Source organism: Phyllopteryx taeniolatus, chromosome 19 (assembly GCF_024500385.1).
Source record: "Phyllopteryx taeniolatus isolate TA_2022b chromosome 19, UOR_Ptae_1.2, whole genome shotgun sequence".
In the NCBI taxonomy this organism is placed as follows: domain Eukaryota; kingdom Metazoa; phylum Chordata; class Actinopteri; order Syngnathiformes; family Syngnathidae; genus Phyllopteryx; species Phyllopteryx taeniolatus.
In genome coordinates, this window is record NC_084520.1 from 17,505,176 (window position 1) to 17,531,746 (window position 26,571).

At 42.1% G+C, this 26,571-nt stretch overlaps 1 protein-coding gene and 1 long non-coding RNA gene across 6 annotated transcripts in view; one reads left to right on the top strand and one right to left on the bottom strand.

The window, feature by feature from the left end:
• Positions 1-58: 58 nt before the first annotated feature.
• LOC133469748 (catechol O-methyltransferase domain-containing protein 1-like) lies at positions 59-3,739 on the bottom strand. Of its 2 annotated transcripts, none has more exons than XM_061757227.1 (7): positions 3,565-3,739; positions 2,641-2,765; positions 2,175-2,280; positions 1,254-1,372; positions 1,005-1,059; positions 711-844; positions 59-573 (listed from the first exon to the last, which is right to left on the bottom strand). In XM_061757227.1, the coding sequence occupies exons 1-7, from the start codon at positions 3,671-3,673 to the stop codon at positions 421-423; spliced, it is 801 nt and encodes a 266-aa protein (XP_061613211.1). In that variant the 5' UTR covers positions 3,674-3,739; the 3' UTR covers positions 59-420. The 2 variants fall into 2 exon arrangements, with proteins under 2 accessions (XP_061613211.1, XP_061613210.1); XM_061757226.1 differs by having other exon boundaries at positions 3,457-3,739.
• A 129-nt stretch (positions 3,740-3,868) lies between these two features.
• Positions 3,869-26,571, top strand: part of LOC133469751 (uncharacterized) — a 152,327-nt gene continuing 129,624 nt past the window's right edge. For all 4 annotated transcript variants that reach the window (XR_009785774.1, XR_009785777.1, XR_009785775.1 and 1 more), the window contains exons 1-2: positions 3,869-4,935; positions 5,706-5,830. This is a non-coding gene — a long non-coding RNA (uncharacterized LOC133469751). The remainder of the gene's footprint in view (positions 4,936-5,705; positions 5,831-26,571) is intronic.

Here is a 26,571-nt window from a genome sequence, read left to right on the forward strand (position 1 = left end):
AAAAACTATACCTCAAGTAAACAATGAAAAATCAGTTGGAAAAAACTGAGAACAACACTTAACAGTATTTGCCTCATTTTTAAAAATAAAGTCACTACCTTAGTACATTTCAGTTGTATTTAACTTTTCAATACATTTGCTTTTAATCATTAAGAACAGTTTTGTTTTTAACTTTTATTTAGGTTAGAATTTTTATGTGCCATAAATTTAAATTTAGGACTAAAACCTCTGTCTCAAATTTGATGAACGTCCAGGCCTTCTATGCTCCAAAATGTTGCTGTTGGTCACGATAGTGGTACTTGGAGAGCCAATTAAAAAGCCTTCTAAGACTTGCTGGCATTCTCTGCAGTTGAGCAAGTAAATGCCCCTGGCCAATATTTCAGGAAATAACCATCATTTCTCCTTGGCATTGATGCCTTCCTACAGTTTGATGGCCAGCGTGAGGCCGTCCCCTACGGTGAGCATGCTCAGGCTGATGCGAGCGTCTCTGTGCAGTTTCTTGTTCAGCTTGTCGATGGCGAACGTATCCGGGTCGTCCGGGGTGGGATGCAGCACCCTGCCGCCCCACAGCACCTGCCAGACACGCAAACGCCATCAAGTCGTTGGCAACTTGGGTTCAAATTCTCCGGAGATGTTGCACCTCTTTGCAAACCCTCACGTTACCATTTAACGGTCCTCGTTTGGGGAAGGGGGAAAAAAAAACAACTTACGTTGTCGATGGCAATGATGCCGCCTTTCCTGATGAGCTGCAGTGACTTTTCATAGTACACCTCATAGTTAACTTTGTCAGCGTCGAGAAAGACAAAGTCAAAGGTTTCGGCCTCGCCCGCATCCAACAGCGCATCTAAAATGATGACATTTGGATAACAATGATCACAAGTACGTGAAATCCTTTACACTGAAGTCACAACAGAAAAGTCAAATAATCGGCCCGTCCCTCAATCATCAATGCGTCTGAATTTCCACCGAAGCTGAGACAAAGGATAAGAGTATTTGAACTTTACTCAGTGTTTCCAATGCTGGCTGGATGCGAAGATCAATTTTCTTCTCCACTCCGGCCTGGAAAGTGAGTAGGAAAAATATGTCAACTTAAAAAGACGAGGAAGCAGTTAGTTTCACATCATCTGTAAAGAAAAAGTTTACAAGCTTGTTTGCAAAGGAGACATACATTTTTGTGAAAACAAATCTAGATTTTTTTTTAAGGCCGTATCTCATTAAGTTTAAATGCGATAAAACTGCTTATCATCTTGTACCTCTTTCCAGAAAGGTTTGCCAATGTCGGCATATTTATTTTCGACGTCGCACGCCACGACGACGCCGTCATCGGGCAACGCCAACGCAACGCTCAGCGTGTTGTAACCTGTGTACACTCCTGCCCAAAAAAAAAATATTAAAATTAATAAAATACTTCCCTTTATTCAACCAAACAGAGTGAAGCAATTCCATTCCTATCACTGTTGAGCATTTCTCTTGACCTTTTCAGAATGTTTGTAAACAATACAGGCCAGAGGACATCCAGGTGGCAGAAAAATCCATTGAAGCTGAAATGATGACTAAAACGTGTTAAAATCAATCAATCAATCCAGTGGAACCTTTCAATGAGTAGGGTCAATTGAGTAATTAATGAGAATAAAGTAACCACTTTATTATAAAAGTTTTATAATTTACAAGAATGAAGTCATCATCAGAATAAAGTTAGAATTAAGTAAGTATTTTCAATTGCAAAAATGTTTTTTCTCGCAAGAAAAAAGTAATTTTACCAAAATAAAGTCGGAATTTTACGAGATGAACTTAAACTTGCACAGGAGTCAAATCTTCATTTTAGAGAATAAAGTCAATATAACAAGAAAAGGTTCACGGCCGATCTATCTTTTTATCAACTGTTTCACACATTCAAACTACGGCGGTAAAGAAGGCTACACTCATCGTTCCATAAATCCATTAACCCCGTTTCCTGATTGGCTCGGCCTCGGTCAAATGACGGAATGGTTTGTTTACTCATGCTGCCACCTGGGAATACGACGTGTGACATCATGACGAAAAGGTCAATTGCGCGGGCAAACTAGTTTCGACAGCGCCTCTGCTGGTTGCAGCCCAGCAACGCACCCCCATTTCGCTTCAACACAACAATTACACACAAGTGAGAAGATTACTAACGATCAATGACACATTACCGATCTCGATAGCCTTCTTGGATTTGATCAGTCTGACCAAATTGGCCATAAACTGCGACTGCTCGCAGGAGACCATCATGGCGTTTTTGTTGTGCTCCAGTGTCTTCTGAAACCCAAAAAATACATAGTATATATTAAGGCAATTTGATCAATTAATCAAGTATATATTTGGTTGTTTTTTTTTAAACACATCCCTGCTGACATGCACCATGTGTTCTAACAATTAGGGTTACAAAATACCAGGAATTTTCAAACTTTCCATGGGAATTAACTGGAATTTTCTGGAAGTCATGGGAATACACCATGAATGTACAAAATTGAAGGCTGACTCTTAAAATATGGAAAACATTTGCTTTTTCTACAAGCAAGGGGCGAGGATTGGTCTAAAATCAGCTTTTTGTGGCAACAATTAAAATAACCCATTTCAAGGCCCTATTGACGTTTCCTCCAAAGTTGCCATGCGTACCAGTCTGAGGTTGGCCAAGGCGGGGTGTTCCCTCATGGAGTGGCGCAGGACGTACTGCATCAGCGGGTTGCTTTGCCCGCTGCCGTGACTTTTGGACAAGTTCATTTGAATAGATTTTCTCTTCCCTGTAGGCAAGAAAATAATAACGATGCATAGAAAATATCTTTGTATTGCATTTGTCAATAGCAGTGGTACAGCCCAATTATGTAGCCTCCGATGTTAACGCTTTTACAGCATGAAATGTAACGTAAAGAGCATTTCATCAGAATCAGAATCCTCTCTATTTGTTTGACATACTTGGCAAATAAAGATGATTCTGATTAAATGTGCGTACTTAAATAGGTTTTGTACATTGTACAAAACATTGTGAATTGAAACATGAAAATACGATTATTATTGTTTTTCAACCCATTAATGTATTAACATACATTGAATGATATATTTTATTTGAGTTTAAAACGCCTTATTTGAAAAAGAGCTGCAACACCCTGACCAACACTCCATTCGTCTCCATTCCTATGGCAATTATCTTAAAGCAGGTGCATATAGTGCAGCATTATTTCAATGTATTCTTTTCAAGATATAGCTGTTAAAAAAAATAATAATGCACTTATTCATTAGTAAAGGCTTAATATATATATATATATAGATATATAATGTCATATTATCACGCCCGTGAGGATAAGCTTTATGGAAATGGTTGGATGGATTGTTCCAAACGATCGTAAAGCACAAACACTGGATGTCCGCGCCCCACAGGTGGCTCGAGTAATCGGCCTATTTCAAATAAACACACAAATACATGTCGAGTCCTACCGAACAAATATCCTGCCATAAAAATAACTCCCAGTGTGACAGTTCCAATGAGTGCTTCTTTGGAAACGTCGCGGAAGGCCATGGCTGCTCGGCTGCTCGGCGACTTACGAGTTGGAGAACGCTGACAATGGACTGGACCTGTTTCCGTGACCCTTCGCCGTAATGACGTCACAAGACTCGAACTACTTTGACCGTCAGCATTTCCGTGTAGCGACATACCGCCCAAACATGTCTGGCCACAGATATGTTTAGGGGGATACGACTCGCCCCTATTGCCCAGTGTGCCTACGGCACCGCTAAGCTAGGAGGGTCAAAGTCCGTCAGGTGCATTCCGTGTGTGTGGACGGCAAGACCAAGGATGCCGGCGCACTGTGCTGCTTACAACGCCGTATAATTACGACAAGGGACCTCTTGAGTAACCTCCCGCAGGTTAAACATTATTAGAGCTTGTTTTTCCACAATCTTATTTATTGATAGCACGCACTTTGGAGTTGACAAAAAAGTCAACCTTATGAAAATCGGTTGAGAAATGAGCAAGTTTCGACTTCGCTTCAATGTCCATGCATTGCTTTTGACAGGAAAATTGACTTCTCTAACATGGCCGCCACGTAGGCACGTCGGTTAGCCGGGCTCTACATCGTGCTAGCCTTACATGCGTCATATCTGGTTGACCATAAACAACGTCGTTGAACGCACTACGCATGCGAAGTGAGTAAACAAGAGGACGTGACGTCAGTAGACGCTTCATTGGGTCTGTTTTCGACGAAGACGCCTTTATTGATTTATTTTTTGTTTAAACCAAAATAAGCCAATGAAATAACAACAGACTAGTTAGTGACTGCAATTGGCCATAAAGCGACGTTATGCGAAAAAGGGCGCCAATATCTCGGGTTGAAAGGTCAAAAACGTACAAGTCAGGAGAGTGCGTTTGTGTGTCAGAGACACAAAATGGACAAAAACACTCGTCATTAAAAGCCACGATAAGAGTGAGGAACCATACCACGAGGTCGCAGGTCCCCTTCTGTTCCACTCACTGAATGAATTCCAGTTCTCAAAGCAGCCTAAAAAAAATACGAATGAGAACTCGTGCGCCGTCACATGATCACCTCTTGAAAGTTCATCTTGATTGCAAAACTCGAGCTCGATAGTTAAATATGAGGGTGGCTTTTTGTGTGCGTGGGTATTATGATGTAGTATGGGTTCCCAAACAGAAGAGCGCAGTGTCTGCTCATCTAAAATAGAGGCAGTGAATTTCATAGCAGAAAGTAACACTAGATGGGATATCGTAATTCATTTTCAATGACGAACGCATCATTGTTTTTTTTTTTATTTCAATGCTAATAATGATATGGGGCACGTGTTCGGTGGTTAGCACGTGTGCCTCACAGGTCTGAGGGTCAGGGTCAGGGTCTGGACCAGGACCAGGACCAGGACCCGAACCTCTTTCATCGGGGTGTTGGAAGACATTTGATTTCACAGGTATGTATAAAATATTTGGTTGCGTTGTCTTTGAGTACTTTTGCAAAACATAACGGCTAGCCTGCTAGCTAATCTGTGCTACGCATTTCGGTGCCATTAATCCGAGCAACAGAAAAGTCAATTAATGAGCCGGCCCCTCGGTGATCTTGTTCACGATGACGTTCCATAACGTCTATTTTTGAATCAACTCACCCGTTGACATTTAAATTGCGTCTCGCTTACTAGCAATTTACCTCGCGTAACATCTTCGTTTCGACTGATGCTTCACACGTGCTAGCAGCTAGCAGCTAGCTACTGCAGAGTGGCTGAGAAGTAATCACTCAAGTTGCTTGTTTGCTCTGCCTTGGTCAAATGACACGGAAGAGCTTGTTAAGTAGGAGAATGCTTGTGCTTTTGGCACCCTGAAGTACATGTAACGCCATGGTCTGATAACACTGTGTTTAAAAAAAACTGTTTTTTTTTTTTTTACTATGAGAAAAATAAAACAAGATGACAAAAATACACAATCTTTCCAAACCCCCCTCCCAAATAATAGGGGGGGAAAACACGAGGAAGAAAATACAAATTCTGAAACTATTTGTGTATTTTTCATGTAATATATAGAAATGAAACGTATACAAATAGCATTTGGGGGAAAAAAAGCTAGATTCATACTAATTCAAGTGTGTTTCAATCCGTTCATCTTTTGCGTGAATAAATGCTACCTCGTGCAAGCTGTGTGCCATCTTGTCAAAAATGATCATGTGATGCTTTCTGCTCGCACTTCCCAGGTTGTCCAAATAATAACGGGTCCAGTCGCCCGCCGCCACCCACCAGTGCCCGCCACGCCTGACGTCGTACGCGCCGCCTGGGGCTGAGCCTGGCGTGCTGCAGAGAAACGCCGGCGAGCGTTCTGGTATGTCAGAACACCGTTGATCTGATTGAATTTCATTGGCTCACGTGTGTGGGGATTTTCCTGCTTTGACACACGGCTCAGCCTTCACTGTAACTTCTGTTAGATAGGAATGATTTCAGCTGTGTGTGTAGAAAATATAACATTGAGCATACATGAGCGGCTGCATATCCCAAAAAGCCAAAGAAAAAGCAAAACGCACCCATAATTTATACTCGATGCGAGCTAAAATGAGGGCTCAGATGTCAGACAGAGCTCATTTCCCTCATTTGTCACTCCCAAATTGTACATGACGTTGGCAGCATCTGACTTTCATCCCCATGAACACCCACACATGCGCTCTCTCTTTCGTCCTTATTATAAACGCAGCGGCGTCAAAAGTTTTTAAACGCGTGGATCTGACGAGCGCCGTCAGTCACTCTCTTCACCCAGAAAATGAAGTGTCACGGAAGTAGCGGTCCTTTCAACTCTCGCTCCCTCTCCCCGCTGAGGTTGAGTGACGGAGGAGCCGGCGATACGACTCCATCAGAGAGTGGCGCCTGACACTTTGATTTGACAGCCCTCTTCAAAGCAAATATACTCCTTGTTCCTCACACCGCATCAGCCTGACAAGACGGAAAATGCGGGGAGGGGTTGGGGGCATTCATGTACATACGCATCGGTACAAAATAATACAACTGCATAAACTTGAGGGTGGTTGAAACGGGGCCCAGTGGCATTTAGCTAGCTAGCTAGCTATGCCTACACCCTGAAAATGCATCTTACTTTCAGATAGTCCATTGGCGTGGCCGTGAGTGTGCGCACCTCACGCAGAGAAAGGGGGTATAGAAAGGAGCTGAGCGATTAAATAAAATAAAATAAATAAATAATAATAATAATAATCATCTTGTGGACAGGGGCTTCGCGCTGTCGTCGCCACTTTAGAGAGCCTTTTCACTATGTAGAAAATCAATGAGGATTTGTTGGCATGAACTGATAATTCAGCATTTGTGAATTCACATCTTCGTGGACATTTTTGAGAAACATATTGTCCGTTATTGGACGAAAAACAAACCTGTTTACATGTTTTGTGCTCAAGCCAAAGCTGTGTCTAATGTTAAATTATTGCGGGAAGGGAAGTATTTTTGAAGTGAGAGAAGAAGCTTCATTCATTTAGGCTGTAGCTTTATGTAATAGAAAGAAAAAAAAAAAAGTGCTTTGCTGCCAGCCTGTGGCACCTTCAGGCAATTACAAATCAGTTTTTCACCATTTGCAGGGTTAGGGACCAAGCAAAATACTGCCGATAAATGTATTCCATAACATATAAACCAACATCCTCAGTTCATTTCGTTCCCTTTTGCAATTCCTGTGCAAACCAAATCAAGTTTAAAGCCCTTCGGTAACATCAATTGACAGCCTTTGTCCGTTATTTATGAATCTGACCTGTTTCCTGCCATTAGTTGCTAAATACGCTTGTACTTGAGTGTGTAAATGCGATGTGCTTTGATTCCCGTTCAAGTAATACGCAATGCATAGAGCTAAATGATTCATGGCAACCTTTTACATAATTTATAATTAATCACAAGCCATTGGCTTGGAATTTATGAGTAGTGAAAACGCCTAGCCGCCATCGTGATATACTAATTCATATTTTAAGTTCCCGTTGCCCACTGGGCCGGGCGCCCGGGAGTAATGCGAGGCAACAACAGACGATCTGTGCATTGAAGTGGGGAATGTCTGGACGCGATGGCCGCAATATGCATTTGCCCGAAGAACTTAACAGGAGGGAATCTTTTATCGGACTTGTCACATGTTGTGGCTAATCACTCGGAGCGCCGTTAAGATTAGCGCTAATGCGTTTCCACCCTCTCCGCTGCGGGGCATTTTCAGTCGACTCATTTTGCCGCGGTTGTCACAAACCAACGAGAATAAGAAACTGTGCGATTGATGGGAAAATTAGGCAGGCTCCCAGTAAGAAGGCCCTCTGTGGTTTAGACGAGGTCCCAAAACAGTCTCTTGAAAAACGTCAGCAGAAAGTAATTTCATCAATAGAGCTTTTCATTATGCCCGTTTAAACAATAGGCGGCGGGGTACTTCCTTTGACAGAAAGCGAGTGACTCCCACTGACCGAAACTAAAAAACGATTGAATCACAGCCGTGATTGTATATCGAGTACAACATCACTCACTCCCTCTTGTGTGATATTGCTTAATTCCAGAGGTTTTTTTTTTTGGCAAGTATTGGTACTTCTACTTAAGTACAGAGAGAGTACTTTTGCTACTTCTGCTGTTAAGATGGTTAAATAAATACTCTTAAATACCAAAATACTCTTAAATACCAAATACTCTTCTTTCACCAGGAAAAGTTTGATTGTAGCAGTAATCAGCAGTAGACCTTGGGTCGGTTTCACCAAAAAGAGCAGAAGACGAGCTTTTTGGGAAAAGAAGCATGTCAAGCAGGACAGTGACGTTAAAATGTTTTGCTTTTGCTACACGTCAAACTATAGAACAACAAAATCAAGACTGAGAAAGGGCTTTTGATCTTAAAATATTAATTTATTTAGATATGCAACTCTGAAACGCGGCCTGAGCGACGCTGACTCCGCCATATGGCGTTCATCATTCACCCCGTGAACTGCGTTATCTTTTCTCACGATTGCGACATACCCTTTTGTACTACCTACTGTGACACATACTCTGTTTATAATATACATATACATACTGTGTTCTAATCTGAGGTGCCAAAACTTTCCCGACTTCCAGCGTCTCGGTATTCCTGTCCTTTATAATAAATGTGACAAGCAGCGATTCACCAGCTATTCGTTATCGTCTACTCCAAAGTTGTGCTGATCTCAAATCCAAAGCAATGCAACGCTGCCATCGCTAGGGATCTGTTAGTCATTGCAAACCTGAATTTCACAGACAAGCTGGGCGAGACCCTCTTGTACTCCTGGAGGTAAAAAATTTAATATACGTCAATGGCAGTAAATGATTGGATTCCAGTTGACGGACATTAACGTCCATGGCAGTGAGTGATCTGTTGCATTGTGACCAAAATATGGCTGCTCTTGTACGTGAACAAAAACAAACCAAAACAAAACAAAAACCATGGCAGTTACTGTGACCTCAAGTTGACGCGCGAATGTTTTCAGAAGAAGCCCATGAGTCAAGCCTAACGAATTCTGTTTACGAGCCCAATGTATTCTTAGTTTGGACAGTTAATTCACAGGCGAGCGTCTGCTAACTCTCCCCGCCAGCGCGCCGCTAACAAAGGGGCCCCTCTTCACTAATGGTCCCTGAGGCTTCGCCACTATCTATTGATCTGCTGTCACCCAATTTCTCCGTGACTTATGCCCCTTCTTAATTCCCATTACCGTGCACACTGAAGCCTTATCGCCGGCAAACAATGGGCTTGTTGTCACTGGGGGCAAGAAAAAATATGAGAGTGCGAGCGCAAACTCGTGAGTCCTCGCCGCTCCGTGACCTCCACGCTCCGTGCTAGGCTAATGCTAATCGCTTCCCGACGTGTCAGAAAATTGCATCTAAGCCTTTTTTTCTTTCCTCCATAAAAAAATGCAAGCCATAAAAATGTCGCAGCGATGACTTGTCTCCGTCCCAGCCTGGGTTTCCTTTCAATTATGTTTCTCTTCTCTTTTCCTACAAGGAGTAATAAAGCCATAAATTGCGAATCCGGCACAAGGTACGGACATTTCGTCTCTGAACTGCAGTTGAAGGTGCCATAAACCACCCGCAAAGTCAAAGATAAGGATTTACAGTTATTTAACATCATCCTGGTGACCTAAATCACTCAGACAAGAGAATTTAACAGTGGCTGTCGCTTCTTTGTCCTTTAGCCAAGACTCTTTGTTTGCTTTAAAAGTGAAAATGTGGAAACAGTAGCTCCATATTTTGTATAAATAGCTACAGGATCACCATGCGAATGTTTGCTCCATCCTTTACCCTCCTGCCAGATTGCAGCTCACATGAGAAAACATTTTCAAAGTTAAGATAAAACTCATTGTTTATACAGAGTTTCAGAAGTAACTGCTTAAAAAAAACAAACTAGTTTAGTTATATATTTTACATGATTTCTAAATAGCTTTTTAAAGACTAAACTTGCATCTGGTGGAATAGACCCATTTTAAAAATCTAAGAAAATATTGAAAAATTTACGATCATTCTTCTGCAAATATTGATATCTTTAGCTATTGTTTTTTTTTTTGAGACTTTTCCCTTGCTTTACAAGTCAAAATGTTGAGCGCTTAGCAGCATGTTTTGTATGAAAAAAATAAAGGATCACCGTGGGGATTTTTGCTCCATCCTGAACCTTGCAGTTATATATTTTTAAAATATTTAAAACATTTGGATGAGAATTTATTTATATATCTTTCTAAATGCTTTTTTTTCTTCTTCTTCTTCTTCATGACTAAAGATGCTGTTGGTCACACTGACACATGAGCATTTTTGGTGTTCCAAATAAACAAAAACACAGCAGGAGAGTTCAAAGCCAAGTCCAGACAAGCCGGAGCCGTGGCTTTATTTCGTTAGCCTAATAGGATAATTGCCTATGCCTAAATCATTTTGAACTAACTGTCACAATATCAATGAAAGAATAGCAATGTGCATGCTAAAAATCATGTTGTTTTCTTCTTAATGTTTGTGTAGATTCTCAGTAATTCTCAGTAGGTCGCGGTGATCCGCATAAGTTCAATTGAGGCAAACTGGACTTTTCTTGTTTGCCAAATTTGTTTGTTTGTGTTTTTTCTTGTTTTTTACGAAAACATTCCAAAAGGACTTGAGGCAATTATGCTATTAGGCAAACAATATGCTTAATTTAATCTGTAGAACCTTTTTTTTTTTTGTTTTGTTTTTTTCCACAGATATAGTAGAGTTGCCCCACTTATCTTCATTTCAGCCATAATAATGCCATGTGGCCTAGTTAGTAGAGAATGCGCACTAAATAAGAATCCTTGTTCACTTTTGGCTTCCTCACACAACTTATGACTTGATTTGCAGGAAGAGATCCATCTTTTGTATTTGAACTGGTATTCATATCCTAAATGTGGTGAAAATCTGCTTGTTAAATTGTTCATTGTTTGGGCAAGCCCGACATGAGCGTGTCACTTGTAGCGTCCAAACGTCCCATTTCGAACAAAGACGCGTTTAGCCCGCTGGAACTCGTTTCAGCGCAAAAAGCCGAAAACGCTCGCGTCAGTGCCTCGGAGACGGCAGAGACGGCGGCCGCCGCCCGCACTCAGCGTCTCCGGGTTCACGACCCCGCAGCTATGATAAATGTCAAGCGCGACAATGTCCCGCTAACTCGGCGTGCCACCGCCAGCCAATCATCTCATTATTGACCGGGAAGGCGTGAAGGCGCTCTGTAATGTGACTCTAAATGCTACATTACAGCCTATTTATCCGGCTAAGCACGTGGGCCGGTTATTCAGGCTCATGCGGTCATTCAGTTGGCTTCGAGCCCGCCTGTCAGATTCTAGTTGGGAGTCACCCAACAACGCCGTTCTCGGAATGTGGATCAGTTTGTCCGTCAATCGCCAGGGGAATTCTGCCATTTTGCTTTCAGTGGGCAATTTGAGCCTCATTTTGGCCCTTTAAACTCAAACTGGTCTTTCAGACTAGCAAATTTGAACCACACATTCTGCCCAACAAGAAGATAAGAACTTTTCACCGTGACACCACCCGTACTTCAGCACGGCCTTCTATTTTCAGCCGCCGTAGTTTGGATGTGTGAAGTGTCAGTTGAAAACAAGATGTTACATACTCCACACCCATAAATTCAGCTGCATTCATTTATATACATACAGTATACACATATTTCTGTACTCTACTGCCCCCAGGTGGCCATGATGTGCACACAAGAAGGAGTAGCACAATGTCCATTGTATTTGGGCAAAAAAAAATGTGGCAAAAACTGTTAATTTTTTTAATATTCTATTCAGTCATGTCATCACTGTATGTTTTTATGGATCACAATATTATTGTTATTTTTCTCATTAAATAAATTAAATTATTGTAGGGGGAGGCTGGAACGGATTAGTGGCATTTCCATTCATTTCCATAGGAAAGGAGCCACTGTAATGTGAATATTTTTATTATATTTTGTTTTTTTAATTATATATTTTCTCTACTGTTAACAAAAATATCCTTGTTTTTCAAAAGATACACAGCAAGAACACGATTTTGAATAAATTACCACTCACGTTTTGGAAAGGCTTATGTTGAGAGAATCTGCTAAAATGTTGCATAAACTATGACCTATGTTTGCTTCAGCTTGGGAAAAAAGAAATAAATATATATATGTGTGTGTGTATGTATAGACGTATGTACATGTATATATATGTGTGTGTGTGTGTGTGTTTGTGTGTGTGTGTGTATATATGTATATATATATATATGTCATTACGCAGCAAGCAAACACTTTGGCGTCGCCTTTTCTCTCCCACACTGAAGCTTTTGTTTCCTCCCTGTCGTCGACTTGCAATAAATCGCTCACTCTGAGCTGTTCACTTGTCGGAGCGTGACACAGCGTTTGTTGAGAGATGTTCATTATGTCACCGTGTCGCATTCAACCCGACGTGCTGACAGCAATTAATGCATTCAATCCCGCTGTGCATGAAAATAGTCCAGTACTGTTGCCTTTGTCTTGACCCTCCCTAGCCCCCCAACCGTACCTCTGTTTTTTATTTTTTAGTATTTTTGTTTTCATACTGCTTTCGCAGCCCCCAACCCTCCGTTGACCTCATTGCATCACCCTTCATAAAAGTGTCCATTTCCATAGAGTTAGGCTCACATGTGCTTTAAATGGAGAATTCGGAATGGATCTACCAAATTCTGTACTTTACTTACAGTGGTACCTTGACTCACAAGTTTAATTTGTTCCATGCCCAAGCTTGTAGTTTGATTGTATTTGTGTATCAAATAAATTAATTGAAATATCATTCATTCATTTCAGCCCCCCCAAAAAGACCAACATTTTTTTCATGTTTTCTTAACTCATTGGCTGCCACGCAGTTCCCTCATATTGCCGGCCATTTTACAACATTTTGAGTGATCTTTCAAGAACTGCAGAATATTTTGTTCTGTGACAATATCAGCGCCAAACCTACCAAAAAGAGAGAGTAGACTCTCTTCTTTCACCAGAGAAAAAAACCCATTTGTTTCTCCACTGTTCCGTTCTTCCGTAATCAGCAGCAGCACATAGGTTGGTTTCACCAAAAACACTGGGTTCTGAACGAAACACCGCAGAAAAAAAGGAGCTTTTTAGTGAATGCCAAGCAGAACGGGGACTTTGATGCCAATATTTTTAGTTTTTGTGGCACCTCAAACTATAAAACAAGAAGAACAAGATCATTTATTTCCAGATATATACCTCAGAAACACCCCATGGACGACGCTGACTCACCGCATGGCTCAAGTTGAATGTCTGTCCATCCATTCTCCATACCGCTTCACCTGTTCAGGGGCACTGGAGCCTGTCCCGGCGGACTTGGAGCAAAACTGGTCGCAGGGCACATAAAGACACGGACAACCGTTCACACTCACATTCACACCGTCACTGAGGGGGAACTGAACCCACGCTGCCCGTCAGTGACTTCAAGTCCATGTCAGTGGCGTTCACCATTCACTGCAACAGTGTCATCTGTGACACATAGTTTTCTACCATGCATATAGTGTATAGTGTCAGGCACCTCAACTTGTGCAACTTTAAACATTTTGACATTTCTCTCCCTCACAATCGACGTGACAAGCTGAGAGTCGCCGAGATTCTCCATCTTCTACTCCAAAGTTGTGCTGATCAAAAATCCAAAGCCATGCAGTGCCGCCACCTACAGGGTCTGTTTGTCACTACAGGGATTTACAAACGTGAATCTCACAGGCAAACTGGGTGAGAATCCCTTTGAATGTTCCCAATCTCTGCCCGCTCTGGTCCCTGTGTGAAAAAAATAACAGCAAAAACCTAACGCTGACCAGGGAGGCTAGTATTAGCGTGCTAACAACAAAACCTGAAACTGACAACAAAAATTCAGAAGCCTTCTTGGTGTGACCCAGGTCATGTGCGTGAAAGGTATTTATGATACTTCACCACTGGTAAGCACCGCAGGGGCCGTGCGGTGGCCGTATTTCAGTCTGCCGGAAAAAGCTAAAGGGTCACTCGTCTATGTATAGCCAGATGGGTTTTATTTTGGCTGAGGGGGTCATTTCATCTTTAGGACAGACTCCCCAGTCTGTCAAGCGCTGTCGCCCCTCCTGAAGGAGGGAGGGGTGGCTAGGCAGGTGCTAAAACGCTATTGACAGTGAGCAAACACATGCTGAGCTCCTTGAAATCGCAGTCTATTTCCACCGCCATCTACCCATGAACAGCCACCGCATATAGAAGCAAGAGTTCACATCCCCAAAATAAGACAAATAATCGTGTTGAGGACGCATTTTCATGGCAGTTTTACACTTGCGTTCTTTCACTTTGCGGCCTCACGTGAAGAATGTTAGTGGTGGTGGCATGACACTGACTGAAGGGGTCTTCTTGCAAACATTTTTGTTGGATGTTTTAGGGCGGCTGGAACGGATTAATGGCATTTCAATTCATTTCAATAGGGAGAGACGATTTGAGTATAAGGGAGGAGCAAATTCAACTTGTATCTCAAGACACCACTGTATTGCCTTCCAACTAGGACCAGGATAATAATCAATTTATAGCGGCTTCCGTAGTTGAAAATGCATCCTCGCTGACTTCCGACAAAATGGCTGCTATCAGAGAGGAGCTACTTGACAAAAGTATCGTCAGTGTGGCCAACTTGGCGGTCGCTATATTTAGTGACTTCTCTGACAATTTTATTACTTTATTAATCGATTAAAAAAGGATCTTTGTGATCTAAATCTGAGATTCTATTTGAAGACCATATTGCCCAGCCCTAACGAAACACAAAACGTGTTTTTTAAAAAAAAAATTTTTTTTTTTGGTCACAGTTTGCATATTCCAGTGTTGTACAAAATGGCTGCGCGAACAGGCCGACGTGATCGCATTTCAGTGGCTCTGTGGGAACAAAAAGACAGCAGTGCACTCCAAAACGCACACATAAACATCGCCCGGTGAGAATTTTTGCTCAAACGTAAAACTCCCAATCAAATCCTGGATCGTGAACGTCTCTGGGGCGTCGTCCAAAACTCCGCCGCCATCCATCAACAATATTGCCGCACAGGACGCGGAGAAACTGCTTCTTTAAGCATTTCTCCGGGAGGCATAAAAGTGTATTTACGGTCGCCACGGGCAGGTATAAAAGAAGATTGGCAAACATGAAAATCAAGTCCTCTCCCGGGTGCCGTGGAGCCGCGTGCCGCCGCGCTAAATCATCGGCGGACCGGGGAAAAACAACAGTCTGCCAGCGCTGGGCCTCAGCTTTTTTGCATTCTCTCCCGAGCGCGTTATTGCAGTCAGTGCCTGTTTTCGGCCCTCTAATGAACTTCATCTGTCTTGTCCCGCACGCCAACGACACGTCGCAGTTTAATGTAACCTATAGTTTACCGTTTATTACCCGGCGCTGAGATTTAAGGATGCTGAGGATCGTGTTTCTGCGCGCAAGTGATGCAGGATTGATTTCCTTGACAAATATATGAATCAGCGAGGTCATTACGGTTGTGAACTGAGCTATGTCTCCTGCTAGACCTCGCGCCAGGAATATACTGTACCTCGCCGGACTGCTTCGGGGACGGCGACATGTAAACAGTCGCTTCGTTTATCCCGCCATTGCAGCGCATTGATCCGCTGTCCTGGAAACGGATGACTGCTTACTCCGGTTGCCATTTTTTTTTTTATGAATTGAAATGTAGACAGAAAGTGTGAAAAGATGTCCAAATGTAGTAAATACAAATGTAGCTCGCGCTCTTTAGAAATAGCAACAGCGCTTAATCTTCTCGTAACGGCGAGGCCCCCATAACGGATGACGGCGCTAGAAAATTCCTCACACGCGCGGGCAATATTGACTTTTCAAATAAAAAGACATTAATGTGGATAACGGCCATTTTGAATCCTCATTAGTCACCGCTAATCTGGAAACACGGGCGACGTGTTAACGCCGGGAGGAGGGAGTCGGTGTTCGCGGCCGGTCATTAAAGGAGAAATAAAAGACAAAATAAATCCAATCTGGGAAGGCGAGCTATTAATCACGTCGGCCACCGCCGGCTGCCTGCTTAACACTTTTATTGAGTCGTTCAGCCCGGCCGAGCTGATAATCCATTTATCCTGAAGAACGCCTGCCGTCGCCCTCAAAGTGCAGTTTTCAGGTGATTCTATACCGCTGCTGTGTTTTCATTTATTTTATGTACATATTTTGGTACACCCACAGAATTTTGCCCCCTTATAAGATACACCACTGTGGTAATGCAAAGTGTACACAGCATATTTGCCAGGCTGAATATACAAATATTGTTTGGCGCCATCTGGGGTCATTTTAGGTCCCAGCAACTATGTTGAACTGAGGTGAGGAGCTTCATTTAGTCAGGCCATAGGCTTGTCTAATAGAAAAAAATCACCATCTTGTGGCATCCCTAAGCAATTCCAAACCTTTCTTGGTGGGTGTCAATTACTATTTGCGGTCCGTGCGAATAGCGAGGGTTTGCTATTCTACTTATATGGGTTATTTTCATATATTTTGATCAATGACAGTGAAGACGTGGCCCACTGACTTTCCTTTTGAAAATCAATTAATTTTACTGCTATGAGTTTTAGATCAAACTGAATGTTGGAACATTTTATAAAGAGAGGTTTTTCTAGTGTTTTACAATGTAAATTTTTTTTTTCTTAAACACATTGGATTCACTTAATAAATGTCTTCTGGCTCTATTTATTCAAGTTGTAAGTTAACTCGGTAGAGCAGAGCTTGTCAGTTGGAGTGACTCCACCTTAGGTTGAAGCATTTTCTTGATTGAAAATAACTCCAACACAATTGCACTTTCTAAAAACGTCAACTTGATTGTAGCGCATCTACTTCGGAGTCTCAGCAGAGCCCCGAAACCTCACAGACCAGTTGCTTGTTGACTGACTGAAGCGATTCTTAAGGTTACTGTGCTGTGAATATATGCGCATGGGCACGCGTCTGCAGCGTACTCGGCGCTGACAAGACCCCCGAGATAGCGACCGGATCCACAAGGCCCCATATTCACCGGCACTAGAACCCCACCGGACCCCGCTCACCACTTTCGTACATGCGGCTACAAGACTGTACCCAGTCTTTCGCACAGATGGCCACTGTTCTGCTAAAAGTGATACACTGACTTGTGGAGTGAATTTATTGGTGCGGGAACTTGTTTCTCCGCTTTTGTTTACATTTGCCAAGAGGGCGTTTTCTAATTAGGATTGCACGTTGTTGCGTTAGCGGAGGTCTTGGCTTTACTAAGAGCTGTCGTAATTCCAATAGATAGTAAAATGGTCTACGATGGTCCTGATTCGGAGTGAGATTAAGCTAGTGTTTCCCAACCTACATTGAGCCAAGGCACTGGTTTGTTTTTCCAAAACAACAAAAATGGCACCAAAACTATCTAGTGAACCCCTGCTTTCGTTACTCACTGGAAAACTCCTTTTCTGTTTTTGAGTGCAGAGCAAAGCCATGTCTAAAATTTACAATTTTGCTTTGGTGCCATCATGTAGCATCTTGATATGTTGAAGTGAGGGGAGGAGCTTCATTTAGTCAGACCATAGCCTTGTCTAATAGGAAAAAAATGTTTTGCTGCTATCTATAGGCATTTAAAAGGTGGGCGTCAATTGCTCACGGATTTTTGCTACAAGGTGTTGAATAGTCGACTTTACCACTCGATAATGATGATTATAGCTTGAGGTCGATTAATCGTCAATGGCGTTATGGCATCAGCAACAGAAAATGGGTGGGATCATTGTGTAGTTTTGTTTAGATCGGACTCTAAATTTCTGCATCGCGTTCCACAATGTGGAACTTTTTCCGTAATAAGGACATCAATCCTTATCGTTTTAAGTGTGTTTATGTTACCCGTAGTTTGTTGAATGTGTGACTTAATGAATTGTCTGGTTCCATTTATGTTGTACGTTGTATAGCTACACTCACTCATCCAATCACAAATCACAGACACCTTCATGGTCTCTCACAGACCGTCGGATCTTGCAAAGCTCTCGCACGTTCATGTGCTTCAACGCTTTCAGTATGAATCTAAATATCATCGAATACCCTTGAAGTGTGTGTACTGCTGCAACTGCAGCCAGCCACACGTGCGTCATTTCACAGTCGCAGACGTTTGGATTTATCGCGCAGAACGCATCGTAAACCCTAAATTCCTTATTGGGGTAAACAAACTCGTTTAAAAAGAAAAAAAATCCCAGCTGGGGTTTTTCAAGCGCAACAAGAGCGCTCTGTCTCGGGCCAAGTGAATTTGTAGTCGCATGTACAGCAATCAGCGTCTTGAGTGTTCTCAGCAGCGCCGCTGGGGACTTTCTCACAAGGACTAGAGGAATATCAAGTATCCCCCCCCTGCCCACGCAAGTCCTCGCACCTGACGGCGTGGCCTTCTGCCGGGAGTTGCCGCTGTCACAATAAATCAGCGGCGGACGGGATACGGTTTAATCGGGCCGGTGCCCCGTTTCACTCGCCAGAAACGCGGTGGAGCAGACCACAAAAGTGCCGAGGCTGCCATGCGGCGCCGCTTGATGGTTGACTGAGCCTGATAAAGCCTCGGCCATTAAATCATTGATAGAAAATTTGAATTCTTTAGAAATGGACCCTCTATTAGTCCTTCCACTCGGGATGCGTGTACCACAGTTTGGGAAACTCTGCTTTTGATAGAAAATACAAGGAGATGGAATCTTTTATAACCAAGCGAGCCGCACAAATTTATTTTATCCTTCAAATGAAAGTGTCAATTTGGAACTATGATTTGAGACACCATTTTCACTTTTAGTGTCACGCGCTCCCCGGAGGAAGCTCACGCAGCTGCGCAGTTTGGGGATCGCTGCTTTTGATGCAAAATACCGCGGTGCCTTGAGGTCCGAGTGACCCGGCTTCCGAGTTCAAGTTATCGAGTTAAACCAAACATTAAAAAAAAGAGAATTACCCCGTAGATTTGCCTAAAAAGTCAGCATGGCGCTATGCTAACACGCAATGCAAAACGCCACAGACATGCTCACCAATAGCATTGAGTGTCACAGAGTTAATCAACAAATATTTGTTTAATTTTAGAATTTAATTATGTCCTTACTGTATGTTTTTCTTATTAAATGCACATTACACATCACTTGCTTGTTGTTTTCTATCGGGAGGCTGTAACGGATTAATGGCCTTTGCATGCATTTCAATGGGAAAAGAACATTCAAATTACAAGTGGAACCCTGCATGAACCTCCTTAAACAAACGGCAAGCTATTTATTTTATGTGGGAAAGACTCGCTCGGGAGAAAAAACACTTGGTGTGTAATTATTCCAGATGCCCGTTGCACTTTTAATTTGTCGCACGTACTGCACAGATTGGGAATCTCTGTTTTCAAAAATATAACCGAGATGGCCTGTTTTATATATCACACACGCGAGAGAGATGACTCAAGTCTTGTGAGCCAACCGCAATAATTCAAAGATCCTTAAAAAAAAAAAGGGATCCTCATGTCCTGATTCTCAGAAATGATCAAAAAAAAAAAAACACGACTTCTTGTACTTCTTTTAAAGTCGAATCCGAGTAGTCGCCGTCACTTTTTTTAACGATGCAGATTCGCCGCGTTTGATGTGCTAGAAAATACACGACGTGATGAATGATAACTCGGGGCGTCGCTCTTTGTTGTGGGACGGGCCTACTGAGCGCGTGCGAGATCTGAAGGGCTGGCTGCTTGAATGGAAGATGTCTTGTGCCTTAAAAAAAAAATAAAAAATAAAATAAAATAAAATCAGGGCTTCTTTGAAGTTTTTGAATGATTGCAAGGCAAACACAAACAGAAGATTCCACTGTGCCTGCACCAATAAACGGTCTTCAACTCGGGTTTTTCCCCAGCGAGGAGCAAACAGAGCTTCAGTGTTGATTTAGCAGCTAGGCGCTAGTTTATGTCACCTGCGTGTAAAATGTGATTTATCAAGACAGTGTACGGCTCATGTCGTTGCCTTCTGATCTGGACGAAAAAAATATTGCTTTTTTTTTTTTTTTGGCCCCCTAACATCTGCTAAGCCCGTTAGTTTGGAGTATATTACCTGTGAGAGGGCGCAGGTGGAACCAAAAAACATGAAAAACAGATGTTGAAAAGTACATACGATATGCAAACATTTCCATTACTTGCTGCAAAACTTTTTGTGATCAGGCCAAAGCCACATCGAAAATAAAAATATGACTATCCGTGTGTGAACAATAGCGTGTATAAACTGAGGTGATTACAGTTAATACCCCCCTCTTTATTTTTTTTTATTTATTTTTTTTTAATAAACACTTAAGTGGCACCCAGCAACTCTTTGAGGAAATTTGCCATTTCATGTGGTTGTTGGGCTCAGTGTGTCCACACGAGGCTCTCCGTAATGGCTCTCCTTGATGTTTGCTCAACCGGCCTTAAAGCTCTTATCGCGGCGCTCTTTACACTTACGAGCAAACATTTACACCATTTGATAAGCCGTACCTATGAGAACGCCGCGTAATTAAATCCGTCTGGCCATCATTTGTCACGTGGGATAGATAGCTGATAACACGTCTCATAAACTTCCCTGTGAGACATAAATATTGCTTTCCTTGACTATATTTACTTAGAAGTTTATAGGAAATAATCCATTTGAGTGGTGAGTAAATGTGTCCCTTGTCAAAATCTTTAAATAAAATGCTTAAGCATGCACTACTAAATTCAGTCAAAAGTATTGAAACATTGCTGAATCCGAGTCCTTGAAATGTCAGAATGTCTGTCCACTGATAACAGAAAGCAGTACTTCAAATAAATATGGTGCATATGGTGCAGGAATTTGCTTCTCGAACTTGAACAGCAAACTATTTTCCCCAATTCTTCCGGCCATACGTGCAAGGCAGGCAGGGTGGCCACCCTTCAGTCTCGGGTGTCCAGCCCCTGGCTCCGCCCCTTTCTAAGGTGTTGTGTTAGCAGGGGAGTAGCTAACTTTTTAGCACTCAGTACAAAATGTAAAAAATTGTTTTTTAGGAAAGTAGTAATTGGTATTTTGTCAGGCAGCGTAAGATACACACCAGAATCCTCACATTTTTTGTAAATGAAATAATTTTTAGGCGTATTGTCGAAAGATGACTTTGGATTGATAGTTAAGGGTTTTTTTTTTTTAGGTCAAGAATATGTTGTATGTGCCCCCACTAGTCTAAACACCATATTCTCATTAATATTGTGTTTGTGGACTAAAAATTAAACAAATAAATTCCCCAATTTTCACTGATCTCAGGGGGAAGCCGTGTTGGGCAATATCGCCTTCTGCTGTCGACTGGAATTAAAATCACAAGTGCACTTGCATTGTGAACGTCACATGACCAAACCTGCGTATGCTACGAGTTGATTAATAATTGACGTCTCTCTTATGCAAAACGGTGCTTTGGCTAACCGTCGTTTCAGCAGTTACATTCAAGCAAACGAGTTGAAAAGCTGACCCGTTCGAGCGTCTGAGGAAATGACAAAAGTAAAAAGCATCTGCATCGTTTGACGTTGCAGAATAATTACCAGCGCGAAGACGGACGACGGCTTTGCACCTGCGTATTCACCCCGGCCCGCCAGATGCAAATGAATAAATGTGCGGCTGCATGTTAGCCTCCGGCTAACGTTTGAAGGATATCAAACACCCCGCGCTCATTCAGATGGACCTCTCGTCTTGCGCGTTTGCGGCTGTATTTGAGTTTCCCATGCAGAGCAGCGTGATGATGTGCACAACACTCCGTCAGCCATCTGCTTTTCATTTCCGGCAAGAAAAACAGCGGTTAATGTAGTCAAGATGTAATCCGTCACTCACATTATCGCACTAATTCTCAAAAGTGTGGGCCACGTAACCCCTTGAGCAGACGCGTCAAACTCAAGGCCCGGGGGCCACGTCATTTTATGTGGCCCGCGTAAGCAAATCGTGCTCGTCAACTGCCGTGATTTTTTTTCTAAAATCTGTACCCAAATTCCAAATTGTCATAATAATAAACAATAATGTTTTCTGTTACCAAACCCTTCTTCTACAGTAACTTGAACAATACTTCAACAAACTATTATCCTTGTCTTCTGATTTCAAAACTAGTTAGCCCTCAATTTGTTGTGTAATGGTAATATGTTTTGGTGATGATTAAACATTGATGTGTTTTCACTGTTCTAACAGCCCTCTGAAGGAAATCATTACTACCATGCGGCCCGAGACAAAAAAAAAGAGTTTGACAACCCGGCGCTAAAGTAACTGCCTAAGTAGTACAGTTGTACTTAACTTCTAAGTGGAATACATTTGCATTCATCTGTATTTTTTGTTTTGAAACATTTATCCAGTAATTGTTTTCCTCTACTTTTATCAACAATATATTTTGAATCAATATTTAAGTACAGTGGCGGCTTGAGATAGGAGTGACTGAAGTTTTCGAAGTTACGAGTCGTTTTTTTTATTTTAATTTTTAATTTTTATTTTTTTTGCTTCGACTTGCGAGCAAAAACTAGCGCCGTGTGGTGGCAGTGAACTCAATTTAGCTCACTTGTCAAACGGCAGCAGTTTGTCAAAAAGTGAACATTTGATTATTGCCACTCCCAGTCGAAGTTTACTGTCAAACGAAACGTAAAAACAAGAAAATGACACATTGTGGATGCAAAACAACCACACAGTCCTTCTTCTAAGTGTGCTAGCTTAATGCTATTGCTAACACAAAATGGGGAACACCATAGACGGGCTAACGAATAGCATCTATGCGGCGGTGTTATAACACCAACAGATATTTGAACACAAACGGTGGAGCAATACATGTAGACAGACAAGACAACAACACTCACATGCATATATTCTTTATCCTCTCCAAGTGACTAATATCAGTGTGGCTTATTGAGGACTTCATGGGTGTTTGTATACTGCCCCCATGTGGCCAAAGCACAATGGCCATTGAATTGAAGCAAAAAGCCTGGCAAAAAAAGGCTTTATTCTTTTTGGTGTCAAAAGTTTGAGAACCGACGGTGATTTATGGACACGAAGTGAACTCTGGTAAGCAAAAAGCCAAGTCGGAGTTCAGAGGCTAGCAACCGGGCCATTTTTGGCAGCGGCGGGACCGCCTCGCCTTTTCTTTCCGCTCATGCCAAAGTATTTCGCACGGCAATTAGCTCCGTCCTCATTTGGGTCTCCAGTCCCGCAGGGTTAGCAGAGCCATTTATCATTCTCGGGGCTTGGAACGCCGCCACCCCAACTTAGGTACTTTTTGTAAACAGTCACTCGCTCTTTCCATGTCATCGGTTTCAGGGAGGGGAGGGGCTCTGTTTCTTTTGTCCAATCGCCCGCCGGATGCTTTGCTGTTTCTCTTGCGATGGGAAATGTCATTACGCATGGCTCATTTCTCACGTGATAAATACGTGAGGCGAAAAGAGTGATGACAATGCGGAGGCCCGAAAGCCGAAACCGCCTTGTTATTTACGCCCGTCATAACCCTAACGACACCGAGCCACCGGCGAGCCAAATTTACGACGCTCTTTACGAGCGGACTTGACATTTAGCTCATGTTTACATACATATAGACGCAAGATAAGTAAGCTTGTTAGACCGGCATTAAAAGCACTATTCTTGTTTTATGTTTGATCAGCGCCTGGAGTTACACCAAAAGTGTTGGCGGCCGTACAAGTATTTATATAGCCTCCAAAGGCCTGCAGGGCATCATTAAAAAGCGCATTTGAGTAGGCAGAGCCGCCCGTAAATATGCGTCGGATGCGTCCTGGCTCTCCTTCGCCGCAACATCTTCAGAGGCAGCCAGGAAAATAATTGAGCTACAGTACGTGCACGTCTCTGCGAAGAACAGAGAGTCATCGCCAAGCGATTCCGAATCTGACGCGTTGAGACCATGTACGTCGCTCTTCATCAATCAGCATTAAGCAATTAAGCTCTTTTTGGCTTTCGTTTAACCCTTACATATTGTTTGGGTCAGATAAAAATACCTGAAATCTGATGGCTTTTCCTCACGTGATCCAAAACACAGCGGTGCCTTGACATACGAGTGACTCGAGTTGCGAGTTGTCATTTGACCGATTTTTAATTTTTATTTAATTTTTTGCCGTCACTTGAGATCTGAGTGCAGAATGGTGCTAGTGACGCAACTCGCTTCATATCAAGCAGCAGTTTGGCAGATAGAATTAGCAAACTGTTTGTCAAAAAAAAGAGGCTTGCCACTCCCGGTTGAAGTTGACTGTCAAACTAAACGTCAAACCAAGAGAATTACATTTTTGGGGGGATTTCAAACGAGCACATAGCTGCCTTTTTGTCTGCTAGCTTTTTGCTAAAGCTAACACAATGGAAAGCACCATAACAGGGCTAACAAGTAGCATGTAGCGTCTGTATTGTGGTGATTAACCCTTTAATCAACAAATATTTGAACACAAACGGTGAAGCAACACATGTAGACAGATAATATAACAATACTCACAGGCGTATAATCTTTATCCCCTGCAACGAAACACTAATATTACTGATGAGGAGTAGTGACGTCTCATGTCTCTATGTACAGTATATCTGTATTTTACTGCCCCCAGGTGGCCAAGGCATGCACAACAGAAGAAGCAGCACAATGTCCATTAAATTGAAGCCAAACGTGTGAAAAAAAACGATTTAATTCTACTAACCTTTGTCATTAATGTATGTTTTTATAAAGTAGAATATTGTAGAGTGCTATTTTCTCATTTAAAAAAAAAAAAAAACATTACAAAAATCGAGAGGCTGTAATGGTTTAATGGCATTTCCATTCATTTCTGTGGGGAAAGATGATTTGACATGTGTGTTTTGAGTCACAAGCGTGGTCACATAACGCATTAAACTCTTATCACAAGGCACCACTAAATGCGTGTTTTTTTTTTTTTTTTTTTAATGGAACAGTGGGGACGGTGGTTTTGATTATACAAATACTTGAAACTACTGATAGATGGATGTTTTTATCCAAAAACGAGGAGAGTAAAAAAAAAAAAAAATAAAAAACACTTGCCCTTTTTCTGAAACATTGATTAAGGATTAATCATCCCTCAATCACTGTCAAACAGCCTATTAATGCATTTCGAAAAGAAATGTAGTTCATCATTTGATATGGACAATTGGTGTTATACTTGAGCAGGAGCATACTGTGTGTGCTTGGAAAATGAACCGTACGCTTAAGTGGAGTCACAGACGTTATCAGATGGGACTAATTGTCAAGGTCGGCCGTGTGATCGATGCCGAGCCGAGCTGTTTTTGTCAAGCCGTCAGGTGGCTGGAATGTTTAATGTTCTCATTATTGCCGGTTCTGCTGTGTATATTTCTCCGTCAGCGCCACCGAAGCCGCCCGACTCACCGCAGCACTTGAAAGACCTCCGGGGTCATCCGTCTTCCCCTCCAATGTTCAGCCTCACTCGAGTGCCTGTGATTTGTTATGACGCCACATCCAGCTGACAGACAGGTTTTCTATAAAAAGAAGGAAAAGAAAAAAAAAAAAAAGCAGCGTCCATTTTCATCTTCACAAGCTGGGGAAGCGTTGTTGCTTTTGTAATTGGGTGGATGAAAAACGGTGTTGTTTTGACCTAACCCAACTACTGTCACGACCCACTTTTATAGACGTTAAAAACAATAAAGAAAATGTTTAAAAATAGCCATTGCAAAAATATGTATGTATATGTCTATATGTAGATTATTTAGCAGTAACTAAATAACCCAGTAATTAAAATCCCATGCAAACATGCTGAAAAGTAATTCCACAGGATGGAAGCAAAGCACTTTTTTCAGTTGGACAAAGCTATGGCCTGACTAAATGAGGCTCATCCCCACAGTTCAACGTACCACGATGACACAAGAAGGCGGCAAGATAAAAAAATATATATATTAATAAAAACATGAACACGTGGGGGTTCACTGGATTCTGAAGGCGTACAAAAAAATATGAGCAAAAGAAAAAGGTGAGGGAGTATCAATTATTTCCCCAGGCTATTATGAGATTAGTTCTATTGTGCTGCTCTAATTTTGGATCCTGGGGAAAAAGAAACAAAAAACACACACACCCAGCCCATTTGTCTCGCAGGAAAAATGACATGCCACACGCTGCAGATGGATTATTTTTTTTCCCAAACAATTAAAGAGAAAGTGCTGCTCTTGAAGCCTCATCACGAGCTGTACATTACGCCGGCCATTTAAGCAGATGGCGGACTTGATACGGCGGGCACCTCTGCTATATTAGCGCATGCTCGTCTGTCATATTTGACTGGCTCAAGTGACATGTCCATCACCTGAAATGGTCTGCCAGCTGGCATTATGCATTTCGCCCCACTTTACCTCCATTTTTCATTTCCAGCTATATTAAAGCGACTTTTTTTCCTTTTCTTTGTTTTTTTTTTTTTTTTTTTTTTTTTTTTTTCTCTTCTTGTTCCCTGCTATTTTCCATCACTGTCACTGCCCTGGTAACTATTTTTTCTTCCTTGAGCGGAAAGAAAGAACGTTGTGTCCCCAGCTACTTTCCTCTCATAGGTCAGCGCCACTAAAACTGTCACAATTAGAATTTGACGGTAACGTGATTAAGTGAGCCTCTTGGCATGGCAAGAGTTTCATGTTAACAAACTAATAATAATGATAATAAGGAAGCCGGCCACTCG

Bases quoted from the DNA above. Each gene is read 5' to 3' on its own strand.
- LOC133469748 (XM_061757226.1), bottom strand. From the start codon at position 3,673: ATGTCGCTACACGGAAATGCTGACGGTCAAAGTAGTTCGAGTCTTGTG. The intron at 2,281-2,640 runs GTACGCATGGCA...TTTGGGTTTCAG, and splicing joins CCTTGGCCAACCTCAGACTG to AAGACACTGGAGCACAACAA. The intron at 1,060-1,253 runs GTACAAGATGAT...CTCACTTTCCAG, and splicing joins GCAAACCTTTCTGGAAAGAG to GCCGGAGTGGAGAAGAAAAT.